The following is a 23,512-nucleotide window of genomic DNA, read 5'->3' on the forward strand; positions in this document are numbered from 1 at the left end:
ACACACACACACACACACACACACACACACACACACACACACACACACAACCGGGGCGCGGGAGAGGAAGATATAACAACCACAATTTTTTTTTTTTTTTGAAGTTCTTACAACAAGCAAATAGAAAGGACATGCTTGGGTGGGAGGTGGGAGAGGGAGGAGGGAGGGAGGTTTCGGTGATGGGACATAATAATCAACTACATTGTATATTGACAAAATAAAAATTAAAAATAAAATAAAATAAAAAAAGAATTCTAAGTAAAGGTCACTTGAGATGTGCTTCAGGAAGATCAATCTGGCCACACAGAGGAGATGGATTAGAGTAAACTGGCAGAAACAGGGGAGCTAGAGGCCAACTGGAGAGACTACTATCTGGGTGAGGAATAATTAAGAGACCTAAGCCAGGGAAATAGCTATGGGAGTAGAAATTGGCAGAAAGCAGCCATATCATCTGTTTCAAAATCCCAAATGTTATTTATTCAAATTCTGGCTGATGAGGAGCAGAGACCAGTCAGTAAGATGGCTATGGTTTAACTGAAGTTAACAATTTGATAGTAATTTTGAAAGTTGCTGCTTTAGTGCTTCAGTGCTCATCAGAGAGGATGAGCCAAGTTACCCACAAATGAAACAGAGACCCTGAGAAAAAGAAAGAAAACTCTGAAGGACCAGTCCAGTTCCAGAGTTTCCTAAGGGTTGGCAGAGGCCTTTGTTGGTATCGCATCATAGCTCAATTTCTTCCTCTGCCTAATCATGCTTCTTCTTCCTCCCATCCACAGGTACTGAACACTCCCTAATGAATATCCTACATCCTAATCTCTATCTTGGAATCTGATTCCCAGGAGACTCAACCTGAGATAGTATGTGAAATGAGTCTATATTGTAAAATATCTGGCACATAGTAGATGCTATATAATTGTTTGTTACAAACAATTAAATAATCCAGTGGGAGAAAGCAGAATGAAAATAAAAGTTCAAAGAGAAAAAAATAGAATAATGTAAAATTTCCTACAGTTTAATAGCTCATTCATAAAATTTTTAAATGAATGATAGTGAGGATCTCTCACTGATCTATTTAAGTTCCTTTGGATACATTTAAACTGTGGTGCAGTAGATTTATTTACAATCTAAATATTTAAAATTTATTACGAATCATATCCTTAGCAACTATGTAAATTTTTTATGACAATGTTAGATGAAATCCCAAAAATGAATGAATGAAATGCATTAATGTAAAAAATTTATTTGTGGGTATACTAGAAAACTTTTCGAAGACCACTCATTTAAAATACAGTGATATAGATTTTCAAATCTTCTCATCCTCAATCTTTGTGGAAAGACTACCTAGGCCATGTCATATGCTTACAGGACCTTAATTTCAGCTGCATGTCTATTCAACCTCCATGTAAGAGTAAAACTTGCTTTCAGGTACAGACTGATTTGTGCATGTGGAAATAAAGGGAGTTGTCATTAGCCAATCTCACACTCCACAGAATGTTCCAGTAGCAACTGAATTGCTGTAAGGGGCAGCAGTAAATAAGAAGGAAATTAGCTGTTCTTCAACTGCTACCCGTTTTTTGTTTTGAAACCAGAACAAAAAACCCTATCCTGGTTCATCACAACAAGAATGAAGGAGCTTAAAAAGAAAAACATCCTGTTAGGGAAACAAATTTAAATTTAAAATAACAACAAAATACTGAGACTGAACTACAGCAACTCTGGAATCTACTATAATGTGCTTGTTTAGTAAAGGCAAACAGTGTGACCTCAGACCAATCTCTCAATTTCTCTGATATGGTTTAATCTTTCCAACAAATACAATGCATCCCCCCACTTAGGAAATATTTTGGAATACGTATTATGCAGCAGGTGCTTCAGGAAATCCAGAGTTCTAAACTAAAATGTGCTACTCACAAGAAACACAGTTTAGTGGAGAAGGGGAATCAGTTTCCAAGCAGAATGAGAAGAGTGTTACTTATACCTGTAAGAGACTTTAAAATGCAAAGAACTGGTGGCAACATGAGAAGAGATGCAAATCTTGGATGGAAAAGAAAGGAAAGAAAAAAACAGTGGGACAGAGTGGCGAGCAGAGAAAGATATTGTTTTGGGATTCATTCAACAAGTTTTATTGAGCATGAACTCTGTGCTATGCATTGTTTTACATCCTGGTGATTAAGCACAGAATAAAGCAGACAAAACCCCCGTGTATTAGTTAGGGAATAGGCTAAGCTGCTGTAAAAAACAGCTTCAAATAAACAATGATTTTAAAAAGAGCAGTTTATTTTTTCTTGTGTCCAGAAGTCTCCAGTTGATCCAAGGGATGTGGTGCCTCAAATACCCGAAATTAGGCTGGAACTTAGACTAATGGTGCTGCTTTGCCCTCCTTAAAACATGGCCTCCATTTCTGATAGATAGATAGATAGATAGATAGATAGATAGATAGATAGATAGATACATACATACATACATACATACATACATACATACATACATACATAGATTTTTTTTTTTCCATTTGCCAGACAACAAGAAGAGAGAAGACGAAGTGGGTAGCACAAACAGCTTCCCTTTTAAGGGACATGGTCCAGGTCTACTCACATCTCCCTGCTCACAACTTCTTGATATAGCCACACCCAGCTGAAAGGGAGGCCAAGGAATGTCATTTCCAACTGTGTCACCAAGTGCCCTACTAAAACTTGTGGGTAGAGGTATGTCTTCTTATCAAAAAGGAAAAGATCAGAAAGAAAACTGGAAATGTGGAACATTTGTTTTAGAAGAAGACAACTATAGGCAAGTATAGAGATGAATATGTATGTGAAGTTGTGATATGTGTTATGAAGAAAATAAGAACAGAGGAGCTAATCTATATGTAGTCAGCAACAAGTGAGCAGAGTCTTGAATAAAGGAAGAGTATGAGCCATGCAGGCTTCTGGTGGAAGAGCATACCAGGCAGAGGAAGCAGCTAGTGCCGAGGCCCTGAGGCAAGAGCATGCTTGTCACATTCAAGGAATGGTAAAGTCACAGAGACAGAAGACAAACTAGAAGAGACTGGTGACATGGAACCAAATGAAGAAAGTATTTCAAGAGAGAGGAAGTAATCAAGAGTGTCAAAAGCTGCAAGAGTGAAGCCTTGGACACTGGAATTGGCACAATGGAAGCTATGGTTTGGATGTGGTCTGTCTCCTCCAAAACTCATGTTGAAATTTGATCTGGAAGAGTTGGAAGGCGGGGCCTAGCAGGAGGTGTTTGGGTGATGGGGGCAGATCCTTCATGAGTGAGTGAATCCTTCCTCTCTCAGGAATAGATTTATTCCCAAGAGTGCTGGTTATTAAAAAGAATCCAGCTTCCTTGGTTTCTCTCTCTCGCATCCTCTCTTGTCAAGTGATCTCTTTGCACATGTCTGCTCACTTCTGCTCTCTGCCATAGTTGAAGCTGCATGAGGTCCTCACCAGATGCAACTGCCCAATCTTGAACTTTCCAGCCACCAGAAACATGAGCCAAATAAATTCTTTTCTTTATAAATTACCCAACCTCCAGTATTCTGTTACAACAACACTAAATGAACTAAGACAGTGGAGGTCCCTGGTGACCTTGACAAGTGGCAGTTTTGGTGGTATGGTGGGAATGAAGGACCGAGTGCAGGGAATTCAGAGGAGACAGGAGCAAGTAGGATTAGAGATTGCAAGTATGGTTCTCTCTTTCAAGAAGAAATGGGAGCGACTTGAGCATGTGTTAAAGAACCAGTGGAAACAGAGATTGAAGATACATGGAAGAGCAGAAAATTGATGGTGTAGGGTCTCAGAAGAGGAGAAACATACAAGGTCCCTTCTCTTCCTTTATGTCAGCTAGAAGAAAATAAGCATGGGAGTGAAAAGTTGTTGAAGGAAGGAAAGAAGAAGTAGTAGGAGGCTGTGGGAATTCCTACCTAACAGTTTTAATTTTCTTTCTGAAGTAGGAGGCAAAGTCATCTCCTGAGCTTGAGGGGGAAGGTTTCCTCAGCTATGTATGTATGGTAGGAGTGGATAAGAAAGAGACTTGTATTGATCTTGTTACAGCATGTTACATCCATGTTACAGCGAACTCTCAAAGAAAGGCAGGACACCAAGGCTCGCAACAGGAAGCATAGTTTACCAATGCCAGTAGCAGCTCAGGGGACTCGTATCACAAAGGCTGATCCCCAAACACGACAGGGCTGCCTCTTTCATGTTGTTATACTTCCGGATTTTTACATTAGGATAAAGGGGTGACCTTATATGGTTATAACTTCCATTTAGGAGGGAAAAATTCCGGTCCGTTTAGATGTTACAGCAGGGCAGGACACAGATGGGCTTATATAATAGCAGGGCGGGGGAGAGCACTCAGGAGAACATGCGTACCTGCATCTGAGATCTTGTGTGAGGATTGGGGACCAGGGCCAAAACTAATGATAAAATTGGCAAGATAGCGTTTGAAGTGATGAGTCCTGTGGTGTCTCCCCCCAGTAATACAGCACTTTCATCAGTTCTCACTCTTCCAAAGACAGGAGTGACAGAAGCCTCAGATCTCCACAGGCAATCCTCTCCCCAAACTCATCCTCTTACTAAAATGATTTGCCTTGAAGATCATCAGGACTAAGCTCTTGAACAGCCTTGATATTATGCTGTTTATACCAATCATGACCATAAGACCAATCACTTTTAAGTTGAACAGACAAGCAGACTGCCAGACATCTGAGAACTTCTGTGTCAGACTTGTACTACTTGAGGCAGAACCACTCAGTTATGGGAGCCAGGAACCTATAATCCTCTTTCTCTGTCACTCACTTAGTAAATCATCAAGCCCTGTTTAGAAACATTCCCCAGGCCACTCACTTCTCTTCATCCCCACTCTCCATACCACGGTAAATTGGGTTTCTACCATCCCTCATTCCAATACCCGATCACTCCAGCTCTCTGCTGAGAAACTGATCATACTACTGGCCTAGTTAAAAACCTTCAATGATTCCACCATTGCTTTTAGGAAAAAGTCCATCCAAACTCACTAAGCTGGTTTCCAATGCCTTCTGATACAGTGTCTTAATCTCTCTTTACTTCCTCTGCTCACTCATCCTTACCCTACTGTTTCCGTACTGCCTTGCCCTCCCTCTTCCAGCATTTCCTCTTCCTCAGCAAAACCCCCTCTGCCCTGTTCCCTTTCCTGGTTAATCCCACACTCATCCTTCTTGTCTCAGCCTAGCAGTCCTCAGGGAAGCTTTGTTGACTGCCCCCACGCCAGTCCCCTACACTGTGTTACACTTTCCTCTGTGTAACTGAGATGGAGAAAAGAGAAAGAAAGAATTAGCCCAAAATACAATCAATGAGGCTGGAGGGACCGCCACCCATCAGGGGAGCAGCCCCGATCCGAAATCAGCCTTTCATTTTATTGACAAGACAAGGAAGTTTCACAAGAAAAATCAGTTGATTCAATCATCAAAGAAGGACATAAAGACAGGCAGTGTAAAGCTAGTAACAGCAGTAAATTAACAATGACATCCTAGAGTGTAATTTGTAAAAAGCTAGGTTAATTCACCAACAGAGCTTGTCCTTAGTAAACATTTTCTTTTCCACATACTTCCTACAGCAATTTCCTTACCATATTTAAACAGCGTTCAAGCAGTTTCCTTAACATATTTCAAGAACAATAAGTAGGTTAAATAGTCAATAGTCATTCAAGCCGGAATCAAACCAGCAATCTAAAACAGTCAAAGCACATAATTCCATCCCTAAACAGTGATTAGAATTGATTAGATGGCTCTTGCCAACCTTATCTGTGGACTTTTGTCCCCTATTCAAGAACCTTTTGGCTCGTTCATGCATTACCTAAAAATCCTACGCTAAGATCAAAGGAGAATCAAGATTCCTAGCCCACTACACACTGATCGGGCGTCCCTCCTGTGGAGCAGTGTACCGTATTAGCCCTAACAAGGCATCCCTCTAATTGCCTGTTTTCAGCCGAGATAGTGTCCTTTTACTTCACTACCGTATCCCCAGCATTCCTGCAATGTGCTTGGTACATAATAGGTGCTCGAGACAAGTTTGTGAAACGAGTTAACGAGTAAATAAATCGTGAACCAAATACCTTGGATTTCCTACTACATTGCCCGCAATAAGCTTTTCATAGAAACTAAAATTGGTCAAATGAGCTAACGTGTGTGAGCGTGCTTGAAAATGATACCAGGTTTGTGAGAAACAGCCCAAGCCTGCGAGCCCCGGAGTCTGGCGGGCGGGCCCCAGGGGCGGGGCCTCCTAGACAGTGGCCACGCCCAGGGGAGGGGCCTCCCGGCGAGGGAAGGGCGGAGCTCGGGAACAGGGAACTCCCTTTACGAGGCCGAGGCTCCGCCGCGCGGCCCCGAGGCGTGGTGGTGGGTTCGTGGGCCACGGCGTGGTGGCCCAAGTCACGGGCCGCGCCGGCCGCCATCTTGCCCACGTTCCGGCTCCCGCGGCGGGAGGGGCGGTGTCCAGGCCGGAAGCAGCTGTGCGGCGGTCACGCTGCCACCTCAGGTCAGTGAGTGCGGCCCGGCCCGCGTCTTCGCTCTCCCGGCGGGTCGCGGGCTCGCGGCCGCAGCGAGGGGCCCGGGATAGCCTAGGGGAGAGGCCCGGGGCGGGCTTGGGAGCCTCCTCGCAGCCTCGGCGGGGAGTCGCGCTCCGCGCTGTGGGATGATAACCGCGCTGGCGGGTGGCTGGGCCTGGGCGGGAGCCCGAAGGCGCGCGGGGACCTCCTCCGGGCCCTGGAGAGTCGCGGCAGGTTTGTGCGAGCCGCGTCCCTGCCTTTGACGAGAGGCTCGGCCAGGTGTCAGGGGCGTGGGAGTTGCTCTCAGATGCCTGGTTTACCCGGAATAGCAACTGTCCTTTTCCGGTTGTACCCTATTAAATACTTCTTCAGGGCCTATCACCCGGTGAACTCTGTTCTCCAAGTGCGAGTAATGAAAATTCCTGAAGAGGATGAATAAAGCTTCTTATATATGCTTTGCTAAATTGCTTCGCAAATGACTGCTTTGGCAGGCCTTTTGTACAACTGTATTTTAAGGGAAATTTGGATATGTGCAATGTATCTCTTTGAAGATGGTGGGAATTTCTTGAAACTACTATAGTTGTAACATACTATGGTAAGAAATGTAGAAGACAACAACAAAAAAAAGCATGTGGTTGGATGTTTTGTATACTTAGCATTATTGTAATGTATTGGACTTCCCTGTCCAATAGCCACAGGAGATTGAGATGTGCTGTTAAGTGTAAAATACACATCGGATTTCCAAGACTTGGTATAAAAAAATGTAAAGTTTCTCACTAATAATTTTACTTTGATTACATGTTGAAAGGATAACATTTTTAGTATGTTGGGTTAAATAAAATATATTTTAAATCTAATTCCATGTATTTCTTTTTGCTTTTTAAATGTGGCTACTTGAGAATTGTAAATCATATGAGTTACATTATATTTCTGTTGGACAGCGCTGTTATAGATGTTTCGGTGATGAGCACAGAATCAACATGATTTTCCTTTGCTGAGAAACCATTAATTGGAAGTGAGCACTTGTTAAACTTGAAGGTGAGAATCTAACTATAAGCTATAATTAGTGCAAACCCTGCTCCCTCTACACTCAATTTTTTAGTGTCTCCAACATTTGAAAACATTAACTTCCAGGGCTGTTTAAGAGAATGGTAGTGATACTAACATCTGTGTGATGTGAAGAGCTTATTTCATTTGATGGTCACAACTTTGTAAGATGGAAATAGAATAAGTTCTATTTCAGTTTTATGGTCTTGGAACAATAAGAGACTTGTTAGGATCTACACTAGTGAGTGGCTGGAGAATTTCTGCATCCAGGTTTTCTTCTTTGCTCTACGCTAGATTTATAGTGATGTGTGTTCATGAGCAAGGATCCACCTATATTATGTATTATAAGATTTTGAAGAAATACATTTCTTAAGAGTGTGGTTATAGATACATGTCTGTATACAGGGCCAGCTTTGTAATGTGCAGTTGCACAGGGCCCATCATTTAGAATGGCTGACACTGGTTTAATGCTCTGCCGTCACCGTCTTGAAATTTTAAATAATTTTTTAATAAGGGGGCATTTTCATTTTTAACTGGACCCCCACAAATCATGTAGCTGATCCTTTCTCTGTGCAATAGTCTAAGATGTAAGCTGAGAGACCTTGGATGGTAATATAAATATTTTAAGTGCATAACATTAGAAGAAATGCTGAAGATTCTCCATTGAAAGTCATATAAATCAGGCCAGCCCGGTGGCGCACTCGGTAGAGTGCGGCGCTTGGGAGTGTGGCGGTGCTCCCACCGAGGGTTCGGATCCCATATAGAGACCGGTCCACTCACTGGTTGAGTGCGGTGTGGGCTCGACACCGAGGGTTGCGTTTCCGTTACCGGTCACGAGAAAAGACACAAAGGAAAAAAAAAAAAGTCATATAAATCAGGCCAGCCCGGTGGCGCACTCGGTAGAGTGCGGCGCTTGGGAGTGTGGCGGTGCTCCCACCGAGGGTTCGGATCCCATATAGAGACCGGTCCACTCACTGGTTGAGTGCGGTGTGGGCTCGACACCGAGGGTTGCGATCCCGTTGCCGGTCGCGGTACAGGCGTGACACCGAGGGTTGCGTTTCCGTTACCGGTCACGAGAAAAGACAAAAAGGAAAAAAAAAAAAGTCATATAAATCAAAGAGTTTTTTAAATTACAGTAACACTTTCTCTGTGTTTTTTCCATTCTATGTCATGGATGTTCCCATTTGGCATCAAGTTTTCTCACCGTAGGGAGTTTTTGTAAAGAGTAGTGTTTTAGATTGGAAGCCTAGATAAAAAGTGTGCTTATCAAACATTTATCTTTTAGTGAAATAGAAATATGGGCCAGAGCTCAGAATATCTCCAATTAAGAGGTTTCCTCTATTTGTGAGGGTCTATGAACCCTTACCTGACATATGGTTCTTCTCTTTGCTATCTTAGCTACTTCCTATAAACGTGAGGTATCTCTTTTCCTCCTCATTCTTAAATTTTTAAACTCTCTTTAAGATTGAACTTAACTTCATCACTAGAATGCAGGCTTTATTAGACCCAGGGACCTTATCTCTCTTTGCTCACTGCTGTGTTCCCAACATTTAGAGCAGTGCCTAGAACATAGAAGGTACCCAAATAATAGTTACAGCATAAATGAAATACAGTGTATTAGAGTAATCCTCTCTTAGGATGGCTCACTTTGAGGTCTTTCCCATCATTGGAACCAGTTACGACAGCAGGCACTTTGCTTTGGCTGGAGCCAGCCTTTGCAAGGAAAGATAGAGAGTGGAAGCATGAGGAATTTGGTAAAACTTAGAGATAGCAGTTGTTGAGAAGAGTCAATATGTGTATTCATGTAACAAATATTTATTAACTATCTACTAAGTGCCTAGCACTGTGCTGGGTATTAGAGGCACAACGGAAAACAACGGATATTTCACCTGCTCTTATGGAGCTTATAATAGAAGAGACAGAGGTGGGTGATTTAAAGGGAAAGATATTGTTCACTGAGTGTATGTCTAAGTATCCAAATCTAGACTAGGGAGGGGATAGAGAGTGATGGATGTGAAGGTTAAGCAGGTGTTAACCTGGCCAAGAAGAGAAGAAAGTGCTCCAACATCACTTGTTCCCTCTGGCTGGAGCAAAGGTGTTGGCCCGGGGGGACAGGGGCTGTATATTCCAGGAACTGAAAAGAAGTACAGAGTACCTAGAACATAGTTAAAAATGAGAAGAATGGTGTGCCATGAGGCCAGAGTAGTAAGTAGAGGCCAAAGGCATTTAGAGTTTTGTAGGTTATATTGAAGATTTGAAACTCTATATAAGAGCAATTGGAAACCAGTAGAGGGCTTTAAACAGGAGTTAGATAACCTAGTCCAGTTTGATCCTGGGCTTCAGAAATGTTAAAGAAGGAAACAAAGCCAGTATAAGAATTCTTACGTATTTTTCTAATCATGTAAATTACATAGTCTATGAAATTCTAGACTGTTAATTACTGAATGAAACTTTTGCAAGGTCAAAAACTAAACCAATTAGATTTGAGTTGAATTATTTAGTACATCTTTATTAGGAGTCTGTGCCAGTGTCTATATCTGGTACTAGGGACAGACAGATTAATGAACCATAGCTTCACCCTCTGAGAACTGACATCCTGGTTGTAGAGATACCAATTGCAATGAAGACTGTATGTGCATTCATTTTGAATCCAGACTATTATTTCTCGCCAGCTTCAGAAACAGACATTTAAATTTTTGGAGGCAGCCTTTATTAATAAAAAATTATTTTTAACCATAGCTATTTTTAGTTTGTTCTTAAACTGCTAAAATATTTATGAAAATTTCATTTGAATACATATTCAAAGGTTATAGAAAACTGACCTCACAAATATGTACAAGTAAGTGTTAAAATTAAAAAAGGTAAAAGAAAATTGAAAGAGCCTCTACTGATTACTTAATTTAGTTTCCCAAAGTGTGATGTGTGTGTACCACTGGTCATAAATGGGATGATTTCAGATAAAACACAATCAAGCATTTTTGTTTGTTTATTTTTATTTTATTTATTTTTTTGGAGATGTAGAAAGTTTATTCAAAGGAAAATGTGTTCAGAATTCAAATTTATAAAATTGACTAAAGTAGAGGTGGAAGGTAAGGACATTATACCTCATAACCTCCTTGGCTACACAGTGATCACCTAGCTTCCAGGGACTCAGTTTATGAAACTGACAGTCAAGCATTTTTAATAGTCATATATTTATCTTAGTGTGTGTTAGAAAAAGTATAATTAGCATATCATACCCATAATTCATAGACCTTATGGTGAGATTAAAGTTGATTTTCAGATTTTAAAAGTGAGTTGGTTTAAAGAATAAATGTTAAATATGGCACAGGTGATACATGAATGACTGAAGTTTGGGAAATACTAATCTAAAGCAACTCTTAAATTGTATAGATGAACAAACAAAGGGCCCCGCCACCCACCCATGCCCTTTCCAAGGCATATAACTAATATACTAATATACAGCAAAGCTAGGATTAGAATTCATATTTGCTCAATACATTCCAGTGTTTATTCTGCCATATAAGGTTACTTCTTATTGTTGAAAGTTAAAGAAAAAATCTGCTAAGTCTGTCTTAGTAAGGTATTGTGTGTTAAATCTGCAGTATTCAGTATGGTGGCCACATATGGCTATTTATATTAAAATTAGTTAAAACTGAATAAAAAAACTAATCACATTTCTAGTACTTAGTAGCCACATCTGGCTAGTGGCTACCATATTGAACAGCACAGATATAGAACTTTTCTATCATTGCAGAAAGTTCTGTTCAACAGTGCTATTCTAAACTATTGCTTAGGAACACGATTCATCATGCTTTTAAGTTTTCCCCCCTTCAAAGAGATGATACTTATTAATTTGCTCACCACACTAAGTTATTATAACCCCAAAGTTAAATTGAAGGGTATTAGTAACAGTGTATTTAAGATAATTGATCGTGGGAAAGCCAGGTTGGGGTTCTCAGATTCCTATCAACTCATTTTATTGGAGGAAGTGGTTACTCCTTTTTCTCCCTTTTTATCAGTAAATATTGCCTTGAATTTATAGCAGATGGAGAGAAGAAATACAAATATATTGAGAAAGAGGGTACTTGTATAGAGACTTTCCTCACTTTCTGAACAGTTTATTCAATGTAAGAATTATATTTTGTTAATACTTTAAAACTTTTTATTTTTAAACATTTTCAGTGAATGGACCTGACTGGACTCTTTGAGCACATCAATAAACATGAGCGGTACCAAACCTGATATTTTGTGGGCACCACACCAGGTTGATAGATTTGTTGTATGTGACTCAGAACTGAGCCTTTATCATGTGGAATCTACTGTGAATTCAGAACTCAAAGCTGGATCTCTACGTTTATCTGAAGACTCTGCAGCTACATTGCTATCAATAAATTCAGATACACCCTATATGAAATGTGTTGCCTGGTATCTCAATTATGATCCTGAATGTCTCCTAGCAGTTGGACAAGCAAATGGTCGAGTTGTACTTACAAGTCTTGGTCAAGATCATAACTCAAAGTTCAGAGATTTGATAGGAAAAGAATTTGTTCCAAAACATGCACGACAATGCAATACCCTTGCATGGAATCCATTGGATAGTAACTGGCTTGCTGCTGGTCTAGATAAACACAGAGCTGACTTTTCAGTGCTAATATGGGATATCTGCAGCAAATATACTCCTGATATAGTTCCCATGGAAAAAGTGAAACTTTCAGCAGGTGAAACTGAAACAACATTACTAGTAACAAAACCACTTTATGAATTAGGACAGAATGATGCTTGTCTCTCTCTTTGTTGGCTTCCACGAGACCAGAAACTTCTCCTTGCTGGTATGCATCGTAACCTAGCCATATTCGATCTTCGGAATACCAGCCAAAAGATGTTTGTAAATACAAAAGCTGTTCAGGGCGTAACAGTAGACCCATACTTCCATGATCGTGTTGCTTCCTTCTATGAAGGTCAGGTTGCAATATGGGATCTTAGAAAATTTGAGAAGCCAGTTTTGACTTTGACTGAGCAACCAAAGCCCTTAACAAAAGTAGCATGGTGCCCAACTAGGACTGGTCTGCTTGCCACTTTAACGAGGGATAGTAATATTATTAGATTGTATGATATGCAGCATACACCCACTCCCATTGGGGATGAAACTGAACCCACAATAATTGAAAGAAGTGTGCAACCTTGTGACAATTACATTGCTTCCTTTGCATGGCATCCAACAAGTCAAAATCGAATGATAGTTGTAACTCCCAACAGAACAATGTCTGACTTCACTGTTTTCGAAAGGATATCTCTTGCCTGGAGCCCAATTACATCTTTAATGTGGGCTTGTGGTCGTCATTTGTATGAATGTGCAGAAGAAGAAAATGATAATGCTTTAGAAAAAGACATAGCAACAAAGATGCGCCTTCGGGCTTTGTCGAGGTATGGACTTGATACAGAGCAGTTGTGGAGAAATCACATTTTAGCTGGAAATGAAGATCCACAGCTCAAGTCACTCTGGTATACTCTGCACTATATCCTTTGCATTGTGAATTTGGTTAGGTTAATGAGGTAGAAATGTTCTTGAAGTTTGCTGAAAGGTTAGCTTATGTTTTATATGTAAATACACATTACATAATGCTAAAATTATGAAGTAAAATTGTTCACAACTCTTGAACTTAAAATACTCCTTTGTAGATTGTGTAGGAGGAAGAAAAGTGTATCTCTCCAGTAGAATAGAACCAGCTTATTTGCACTGATGCCTGTTATGAGTCAGCTCCAGCTCAAAATAAATTTAGCTTTGTAATATTTTATTATGCCTCATCACTGGTATTTCCTATGCATTTAAATACTTATGAAGCAGTATACAGAAGATATGGATCAGAAATCGCCAGGCAACAAAGGATCATTGGTTTATGCAGGAATTAAATCAATTGTAAAATCATCCTTGGGTAAGAAAATTCCATTTTATTTTCTCCAGTACGTTTATAACTTCTATACTCTTCTTTTGATAGAGTATTTCTATTTCATCATTTGATAGAAATTGTCTAGTAATTTCAAAATCATGTACATAAGTATCTTTTTTCTTTTTTGGTTTTCTTATTTATTTTAGTGAATTCTTGAGTTAAATGCATAATCGTATTTATTTTTAAAATACTTTTAAGAGGAAGTCTTGATTCTTTGAAATGACATTGACTTTCTTAAATCTATTCATTCATTTATTCAATGTTATTTTTTAAATAGCCCCTTTAAGAGATTTTACACTACATGATTTATAGGATGCTGATTGTTAGTTCCGATTTTATCATAGCCTTTTGCTTTTTAAAAACTAAATTAAGGGCCGCGCCCGTGGCACACTCGGGAGAGTGCGGCGCTGGGAGTGCAGTAGCACTCCCGCCGCGGGTTCGGATCCTATATAGGGATGACCGGTGCGCTCACAGCGCTCACTGGCTGAGCACAGTGCGGCCGGTCTCAAAAAGGACAGAAAAAAAAAAAAAAACCAAATTAAAAGATCGCTTATTGAAGGAGACTCCTTTTTATTTTGCTGCCCGAATACTTTCATTTAGCCATCTAATGGCAAGGACTATAACTATAACTAAGACATGAAGCATGGCCTAACCTGAAGGAGCCATACCTGAAATAGACCTTGATGAATTAGTGAATTAATTAATTAATGTATAAATTAAGGTAGGATTGAAATTGATAAACTACTTAAGAATAAAATAAAAGTGACAAAAAACTTATTTTTTCACTGAATGCTTTAACAGTTTTTTTTTTAATTTTTATCAGAATTGAATTATCTCCCCAACCTAGGATTCAGTCTCTAGCTTTGGGACTCAAAAATGGGCCCAGATAAAGCTGCTAGAAAAGTAGTTCACGTTGTTTGGTCAAAGAGCAGTAGTAGAAAGTAGTAAGAGTAGATTAAGCATTTCAATTAAACTGTTAGATTTTTTTATAGTGTTTTTTTTTTTAAAGGACTTTCACATTACTTTGGTCTGTATTGCTCAGAGATGCAGTAGACCACTTACCTGATCTGTTTCATTTTGGTGTTCTCTCATTAGCCCTTTAAGTAACCTTTATTATAAGTAGTAAAATGATTGAGTTTAGTTAGAAACTACTGTTTTTATTAACATATGTAAAAGGACAGATATACTGTATTACCCCCATAAATGAACCAGAATACATACCATGGCTCGTGATTTTAGACCCACTGCTGCAAAGAATTAAACACCAAGTTTATAGAATTTGTAGTATTTTAGCTGTATAGTAGGTCAGGCTCCATTGCATTTTCAGTTATTCTGAGATTGATTAATGTGTTTCTTTTATTTGATATATCTTAGGGAAAAGCCAACAAACTACCTTAGAGGAAAAACAGAGGAGAAAAGTGAAATATCTTTATGTTTCTGTTGCAATAGAGATAAAATAAATATTCCAACCTTGAGTCGGAGTAAAGAAAGACTACTGTTGGAAAGGTTTCCTCATTCTCTCATTGCTAGATTTTCAGTTTTTTGTTTTGTTTGGTACAGATATTTTTGTTCCTGTGAACAAGATAGATGGAGATTGAGCAAGATCAATATCATCTCTGCTCTTGGGGAGTTTACATTCTAATTCAGAATATGGACAAGTAAACAGGCAATTATAACATGAGGAAAAATAAATGATTATATAGGAAGGATTCCTAATCTGGTTGTAAGGATTAGAGGCTTCCTGGAGGAGGTAAAGGCAAAGACAAGGTACAGACAGAGAGTAGCATATGCAGTGAGCCCAGAGGGAAGAGAGGATAGCACTTTCAGTGTGGTTGGAACAGATCATGAGAGAGGAAGTGAGGCTAGAATGAAGGTAAAGAAAGATAAGCAATAGGCTAATTCAAGTAGTACTTAGAAATCATGTTAAGGATTTAGGGGGATTACCATCCTATAACAAGGGAAACCAAGGAAGGATTTCAAAAGGTAGTGACAGTAAGATTTGTGTTTTAGAACTGTTACTCTGTGTGGAATGAATTGGAAGGGGGATCAGGATTGATAGTAGGGATATTAGGTAGAAGCCTACAGTAATCAGGCAAGAAGTGATGGTGTCCTTACCAAGGTTAATGGCAAAGGAGCTAGAGAAATGTGGACAAATTAGAGCGTGGGACAAAATTTAGTGATTAATTGGATAAAGGGGATGGAGAAGATGGAAAAGTCAAAGATAGCACACGTATATTTAGCTCAGGAAAGTAAATTCTGGGACCAGTTCATTAGATAGGAATAATACGGGAAGAGTGGGTTTGAGAAGAAAAAGTTTGTTTTGGAGCAAGAAATCAAGATAGGTATAGATGTCCAGTGGGCACTGAGAACAGCCCAAACCTCAGAAGAGGAATATAACTACAGAGAAATATGTTAGAAATAAGTGATATATGATGAAGCAGATGAAATTGTTCAGAGTAAGAACAGAAAGACGTAGCTGAAAGGAGACTCAGAAGTGGGAGAAAGACCAGAAGAGTCAGTTTTCAAGTGCTTCATGCTTCAGATCCAGTCAAATAAAGACAAGAACTAAAAAGTAGTTATTGGATTAGGAATAGGATAGAGAGCTTCAGTGGTGGCATGGACAGCAAATTGTAGTTGGATCAGACATTTAAAGTGGGTTGAGGGATTGACGTCATCAATTATAAATAATTATTTCTAGAAATTTGACTTCATAAAGGAGGATAAAAAGATAGTAGAGCAGAAGGCAAATCTGGAGTACGGGGAGGAATTTTTTTGTCACTATTTTGTTTTCAACATGGGATTGATTTGATCATGTTTAAATGCTGATAGGAGGAAACCCATATAAGGAGGTTGAAGATGCAGAAAGAAGGGAATGAAGCAAAATTCCTAGGGATGGAATCCAGAGTACAGGTTTAGCTTTAGATAGGAGGGTACACACCTCATCCATATTAGCCAGGGGGAAAGGGTGTGGTATGCAGAATATTTAAGGTTCAATGATCAGAGGCTAAGGGGTTTTCCATTTGATGGCTCCCATTGTTGAAAAAGCAGGCAGGTTGTTGGGGGAAGGTATGGACAAGAGGGGAAAGAGCTGTCTGGAGACAAAACATGGGAGAACTGCAGGGCAACATTGTTTTACCAGAAGGTAGAAGAAAGGTCAATGGAGTAATAGAATTAAGGATATTGGCAAAAGGATGATTCACATTTGGCCCTTGGGATCTAATTAAAGGAGAAGACTAAGTAAAAACACTAGTGGTGAAGAGATTGTGAAGTTGAAGAATATAGAGGAAGTGAGATTTCTGGAAGGCTATGCAGTTACAGTTGGGAAAATGGTTCATTTGGAGGAGAAACAATTTGTAGTGTGTCCATGAAAGGAGTAGCTAAAGCCTTGGAGGTGTAGACCACTGGAGATAAGGAAGGAAAGAACTGAAAGGCTGGTTTATTGTTTGGGCTAAATGTTAAAATCAACCAGGATTAGGAGAATGTATGCTCTGTGGGAAACTTGTACAGTCCTGTATAGCGATGTTCACAGTATTTTCAATAGATATAATTCCTTCCTTTGAAGATGGCAGAAAGTTGTATAATAAATGTTTGCCAGCTTTACATCCAACTGAATGAAAATATTTTTCATACTTAAAGAATAAACTTTGATCTAGAGAGCTTGTCTATTCAAAATTACTTTAAGGGGCAAAATAGCTAGGATTTTAGTGTTTATAACACCAAAATGTTCTTATAAACAGTGGGCAATTTTATTGCTTTGTTACTATTATATAGATATAAAATGCAACAAATTAGTACTTACGAATAACATAGTGTCTGATTGCTGATTTGAAACAAGCCTCAAATCAGCAGCCAAAATACATCATACAGTATCCATGTACTTGACTTACAGGATATATTTCTACTTCCTAGCAATGAATTCTTTGGATTCATAGGTATTGATCACCATTCTGTTCCATGACACAATTTCTATAAAATACAAGTAAAAACTCAAGAAATTGGAATATTATTAAACTGTAAGAAATCATTTGAAAAATAAATTGCTTTTTGCTCACCTGTTTTAAATTGTTATTTTTATTATTAAATAATATAAACTTTGAATCCAAAATTTATAGGTAAGGTATAAAAATAAACACCTTATAGTTATACATCTGGAACTACCTGAAATTTAATGACTACATCCCACCTAAACAATTTGAATTTGTTATTCAGAACTAATTTTTTGTTTAATTTTTAAAATAAGTTTTATTAACTTTATCATTAATCATTCAAAGTTTTCTCATTATAGTTCTTAAAATTTCACTTTCATAAGCTGAAAATGATAGACTGACTTCCCTCATGTTTGCAAACAGAGAAGCTTGCTCCCTTTTTTCAGTGGGTAAGAAGGCCTCTTAAAGTAAGAAGTTTCAGAACGGCCTGAATTGGCAACAGTGTCCAATAGTTAGGTTAAAAATAAGTCATTATTTAACAAGTGTCATTATTTAACTGTTTGTTTGAATTTCCAAAGTTTTACAAATAACTCATCTTGAAACTTTTTCCTAAAGCAATCAGGTATAGGTTAAAATAAGTACTAACATGGATTTTAGACTTGCCACAGCCTAACGTCAGATAATCACACAAGTTATTTAAAAGTATGAATTGGGTATGATGGAGAGTTTAGATGTTTGCTATATACTATGTTTACTCTTTCCAAGTATTTGAACCAAATGGTTTTTTAAAAATATTTTCTTATAACTTATCTTGCAAAGGATAATTGATAGGTTTTTAATATTTTCTAAGTTTTGCTTGTGTTTATCTCTTTAAAGCCTTGACCATACTCGAACATAGCTAAAGTCAACTTTGGATAGTGTATTAGTTTTGTACAACATGAGTTTATTATCTCATTTCTATGGGTCAGGAGTCTGGGCACAGCGTAGCTGTGTACTCTGCTGACAGTCTCATAAGGCTAAAGTGAAGGTGTTGACCAAGCTGTATTCCTTTCTAGAGGTCAGAATAGTCTTCCAAGCTCATGTGGTTATTGGCAGGATTCAGTTCCTTGCAGTTGTAGGACTGAGATGTTCGGGTTTTCTGCTGGCTAGTGTCCAGGGACAGCCCTAAGCTCCTACACACTGCTCATAGTTCCTTGCCACATGGTCTTCTCACAGATATTCCCACAACATGGCAGCTTTTACTTTTTCAAGACCACCAGATCTTTCTCCTGATGCTTCTCTCTTACCTTTAGACCCTCTTTTAAAGGGCTCACCCGATTAGGTCAGACCCACACAGAATACTCTTCCTTTGATTCACTCATAGTCACCTAAGTAAGGTCCTTAATTACATCTGCAAAATGCTTTCACCCCTGCTATATTCTGTTGTTGAGAAGCAAGTCACAGATTCTGCCTGTACTCAAAGGCAAGGGATTATACAAGGATGTGATTACCAGAGTGTAGGAATCATGGAACCTTTTTTATAATTCTGCCTACAACCAACAAATTGAATTAAGAATTCTAAAAACTTGTCTATTTACTGTTGATCTAGTTATTTACACATGTATAATTATGGTATTATATATAATTATATAAATGTGTAATTACTGTAAATTACAAATGTAACTTACTATGAGAATAATAAAAGAAGTTGGTTACGTTGGACATTCATGTTGCCTAATTCATGATTCAGTTTATTCTGAAAATCCTGTATGTTAAAATAACAGCATGATTACATAATGACAATTTTGATGTTAATATTTTCAAGAACATTTAAGAATTTAAATTGTAATTAATAGTCCTTAAGTTTTATCTTTATTCGTTTTGTCGTTACTTGGCACCAAGTATCATCCTAAGTGAAATTACCTTGCCATTAGGATCAACTGTTTTGATTGCAGTATAAATCATGCTACAAGAACAGTAGAGCTTTGTTTTGGGGGGGAAAAAGGAGAATATGAAGTTTTGTGACTTAATAAGGGGAAAAAAAAACAACCTTCATATCATTCCCACTGTATTTTAACTTTAGTACTTACCTTAAACGTTCAAAGTACTTTGAAGTCTATGATCTCATTTTTTCATGTATATATACAGAAAGAGAGAGAGGAGGGAGAAGGGAGAAAGAGAGAGAGCACTCCTACTGGATCTCAGGCAGTTAGGGATGCCTTGCAAATAAAACAGATAGACTACCTGTACTCTACTCTCAGAGATTATGTTAAGTGCTAAATGAAATAGAGGAAACAATGGGTGGTGAATTAGATAATAACAGGTCTACTATTTTAGATTAGATGACCAGGGCGATTTCTCTGAAGCAGTAAATCAGCTTAGTCCATCTGAGCATTCGCTCTTATCCCAGTAACTCTTCTTTTGTAACTCAAAAAGCTGTTGTACTTAGAAACACGCAAACAAAATATGTGTTATTTGCGGTATATTTTATGTTTATGCTATCATAAACTTGTGGCTGAGAAGATGAATATCCTAAATATGTTGTTGAAATATTTCTCCATAAAACTGGCTTATTGTGCAAAGACTATATTTCAAAATAACAATAAACAAAATAATATAAAAATGTTTTCTGTTTTTAGGAATGGTGGAAAGCAGCAGACATAATTGGATTGGGTTGGATAAGCAAACTGATATTCAAAATTTAAATGAAGAGAGAATCTTAGCTTTACAGCTTTGTGGGTGGATTAAGAAAGGAACAGATGTAGACGTGGGGCCATTTTTGAACTCCCTTGTACAAGAAGAGGAATGGGAGAGAGCTGCTGCTGTGGCATTGTTCAACTTGGATATTCGACGAGCAATCCAAATCCTGAACGAAGGGGCATCTTCAGAAAAAGGTATTGGAAGATATTGGGCGTTCATAGAATCATTTAAAGAAAAGATGCTGGTAACTTTAAGATATCTAATCAATTAATATTTTTGATATGTAAATTTTTGTTGAAGGAGAAAATAGTACAGTACTATATTTATGACAGTAAGTATTGGGCCATCCTTGTTATTTAAGCCTTGCTTTAGGTCTGTACAAAGAAAGATATGACTTAAATGTCATTTTAATAATAATATAAGGAGTGTTCAAATGTGTTCATTTTCAGTGTTTTGTCTTTTAAAGATAGTTCACATACATTTAAAAATTTTTGTTTTCTTAAAGATTAGGACTACTTTAGTTTGCAAGCATTTTTATAGTACACATTTGAGTGTATTTTAGTTTATACTTTCTCTTTTGGATGGCTATTGGTTGACCTTTAAGAAACTGAATGACACTTTTATTTAAACTAATAAGCAAATACTAATCCAAAACTTCAGGTTTTTATCTTATCAGGAATATTTCACTTAAAAATAACTGAGATGTGTATAGCTATTGATTTTTAATACACCTAGCAAATTATTTCTGAGTATTCAGAACATTGAATTCTTATTTGCTGGTCTGTTTTGAAAGCATTATATTTTTGTTGTACCATGGAGGAAAACATGAAATTAACTGTGGTATGTTTACTTGCCATCTAAAAGTTAATTTTTTTTTGCTCAGATTGGCATCTTTCCCTTCACCTTTGCTCTAATGAAAATCTTCCTCATTTGAGAGTGCAATAGCAGATATGTGGTGATGGAAGAAAGAATTGATATTTACATTTCTAATTATAATTTTGTTATGATGTGTTCCTGTCATGTGTACCTGGAAAATTTGCTGGTAGATTTAAACAGCCGTATTAATAATAGGGAAAATATATCTTTCCATTGATTTTAATAACTTGGATAAGGACCAAAGAAAAGTCTTCCCTAATGTTCCCTTCCATTGAGAAATAAATTGTTCTATGCAAAATCCAAAGATATTCCTTTTTTTTTTTTCTAATTTTTTGAAAAGACTTTATATCTGTTTATTAGAATAGGCAGAGGAAGCGAGCACAAAGTAACTTGGGGAAAAATGTTTACAGAAATGAAGAATAAGGCTGTTAAGAACATAAAGTGGGAAACACTGTTTTATTTGCAAAAGGAAAAAAATCACTAAAATGAAGAAACAGAGAATAAGAAAACTTCTATAATAAATGTAGAAAATACCTAAAGGTAAATTTTTTTCTTTTGAGGCTAAACTTATGTTAGAAGACTAGGCCGCCAGAAGGCCGAAGGCCAGATTAGCAGGTTACTGTCAGCCATATAAACTACTTAGAATAAATGTTTAAAAGACTATTGGTAACAAGTGCTTTGTTGCAAATGTGTCTAAGTCCAGTTCTGTGATAATTCTCATAGTTCATTTTGTCCTAGAAAAATTAAAAGTATAATATTGTAATAAGGATGCTGAAATATTGGCTTTCTGCACTTTACCGTTGATGCTTATATACATAAGTATGTGCATTATATATTTAGGAATAGGAAAATAAAATGATTTTGAAAATTACAGTCCTGAGATGCAGAAATATTTACTATCAGTACTTTGAAATGAACTTGTTGATAAAGTTGGCAGTGATTCTGGTAGGATATCTTCCCTTTCTTCATTTAGGTGCTAAGCAATAATATACTGTTATAGGAACCTGTCTAAAATGAGAACTTGAAAATTAAAAGATGTACTTTGTCCTGCACAGGGTTTGAAAACATGGGCATGAGTTTTTTTTATGAGTGGAATTGTTTTGCTTTCGGATCTTGCCAAATTTTCCAAACTGAATCAAAACCCTTATTCTTGTGGGTTCATTTTAATGTGCTAAAAGTCTCCTTCTGATCTCTGTTTATAGCTTAAGAAATGTGGAAAAAGGGAATATTAAGCTTTTGATCACTTTGATTAGCTATCTGTTTTAACGTGCAGGAGATCTGAATCTCAATGTGGTAGCAATGGCTTTATCGGGTTATACAGATGAAAAGAACTCCCTTTGGAGAGAAATGTGCAGCACTCTACGATTACAGCTAAACAACCCGTACCTGTGTGTCATGTTTGCGTTTTTGACAAGCGATACAGGATCTTATGATGGAGTTTTGGTAAGCTAATTTGTTTCACAAGATCCTCCTTTGAATTAAGATAGCAGTTTTTATGCAGCTTTGTTAAAATTTTCAAATGTCTGTTGCATAATGTATTGTATTTTGATGCATGTTTTAAAATAAAGCATCTTAAACTTTTTTCGAGCATCTCTTCTTGATTGTGATTCTCAACCTAGAATTAGTTAACTGATATCAAGCCATATTTGATTTTGTAGTTTTTTGTTTGTTGGTTTTGTGTTTTTTTGGTGGCTGGCCAGTGTGGGGATCTGAACCTTTGGCCTTGGTGTTATAACAGTGTATTCTAACCAAATGAGCTAACTAGCCAGCTTAGTTTTAATAATATAATTTACAGATATAGAAGGAATAAAACTTTATCCTTTAGCTTAAGAACTGAGCTTTAGAAATCTACAGCTATATAAACATAAAATTTATTTGCTATTTAAATATAGTATATCTTGTTGTGTGTGTGAGTGAGTGTGTGTGTGTGTGTGTATATGTGTGTGTGTGTGTGTTCAACTAAATAAACCAACTCATCATCTTGTCTGACTTAGCATTTGTCATTCTCAGACATGTTTCTGTTTGGAAGATAAATTATATAATCACAGTTCTTATAGTGGACTATTTAATCTTTTCATTATTTCGTTATTTTGTTGTTTTTTTTCTCTCTTGCTTTAGCCACCTGTGACCACATCACTAGATAGGTTCTTTATCACAAAGTAGGGAAAGAAGGAAGTGAGATTTGCTTATCAGTTTCAGTTGTTGGGATATAAGTTTCACATTAGTACCACAACTTTCTTTGCACTGTTGGGCTTCTTTCTAGCAATGAGAAGAGCTTTCTGCATTGAAACTCACTATGTTTGCCGTTATATCATTTTTTTATAAGATAGACATTGCTTGAATAATTGATTTAAATGACAGTCCCTAAGAATTTGCAAAAACATCTCTTTTAATGAAAAGATGTATCTTAATGAAATTTTTAATAAATATTAGTATCCATTTTGGCAGTGTCCACAGTTTAGTGTTTTGTCCATTACTTTTTTTTTTTTTTTTTTTTTTTTTTTTTTT

The 23,512-nt window shown here is 37.5% G+C and overlaps 1 protein-coding gene across 1 annotated transcript in view; it reads left to right on the forward strand.

The window, feature by feature from the left end:
• The first annotated feature begins 6,430 nt into the window (after nucleotides 1-6,430).
• Nucleotides 6,431-23,512, forward strand: part of MIOS (missing oocyte, meiosis regulator, homolog (Drosophila)) — a 41,934-nt gene continuing 24,852 nt past the window's right edge. The window contains exons 1-6 of the mRNA XM_008591538.1: nucleotides 6,431-6,515; nucleotides 7,467-7,563; nucleotides 11,758-13,091; nucleotides 13,410-13,508; nucleotides 20,068-20,322; nucleotides 22,278-22,447. Coding sequence (XP_008589760.1) covers nucleotides 11,798-13,091; nucleotides 13,410-13,508; nucleotides 20,068-20,322; nucleotides 22,278-22,447 — 1,818 coding nt within the window. The 5' untranslated portion in view covers nucleotides 6,431-6,515; nucleotides 7,467-7,563; nucleotides 11,758-11,797. The remainder of the gene's footprint in view (nucleotides 6,516-7,466; nucleotides 7,564-11,757; nucleotides 13,092-13,409; nucleotides 13,509-20,067; nucleotides 20,323-22,277; nucleotides 22,448-23,512) is intronic.

The sequence above is a fragment of the Galeopterus variegatus genome, unplaced genomic scaffold, assembly GCF_000696425.1.
Source record: "Galeopterus variegatus unplaced genomic scaffold, G_variegatus-3.0.2 Scaffold7015, whole genome shotgun sequence".
NCBI classification, from domain to species: Eukaryota; Metazoa; Chordata; class Mammalia; order Dermoptera; family Cynocephalidae; genus Galeopterus; species Galeopterus variegatus.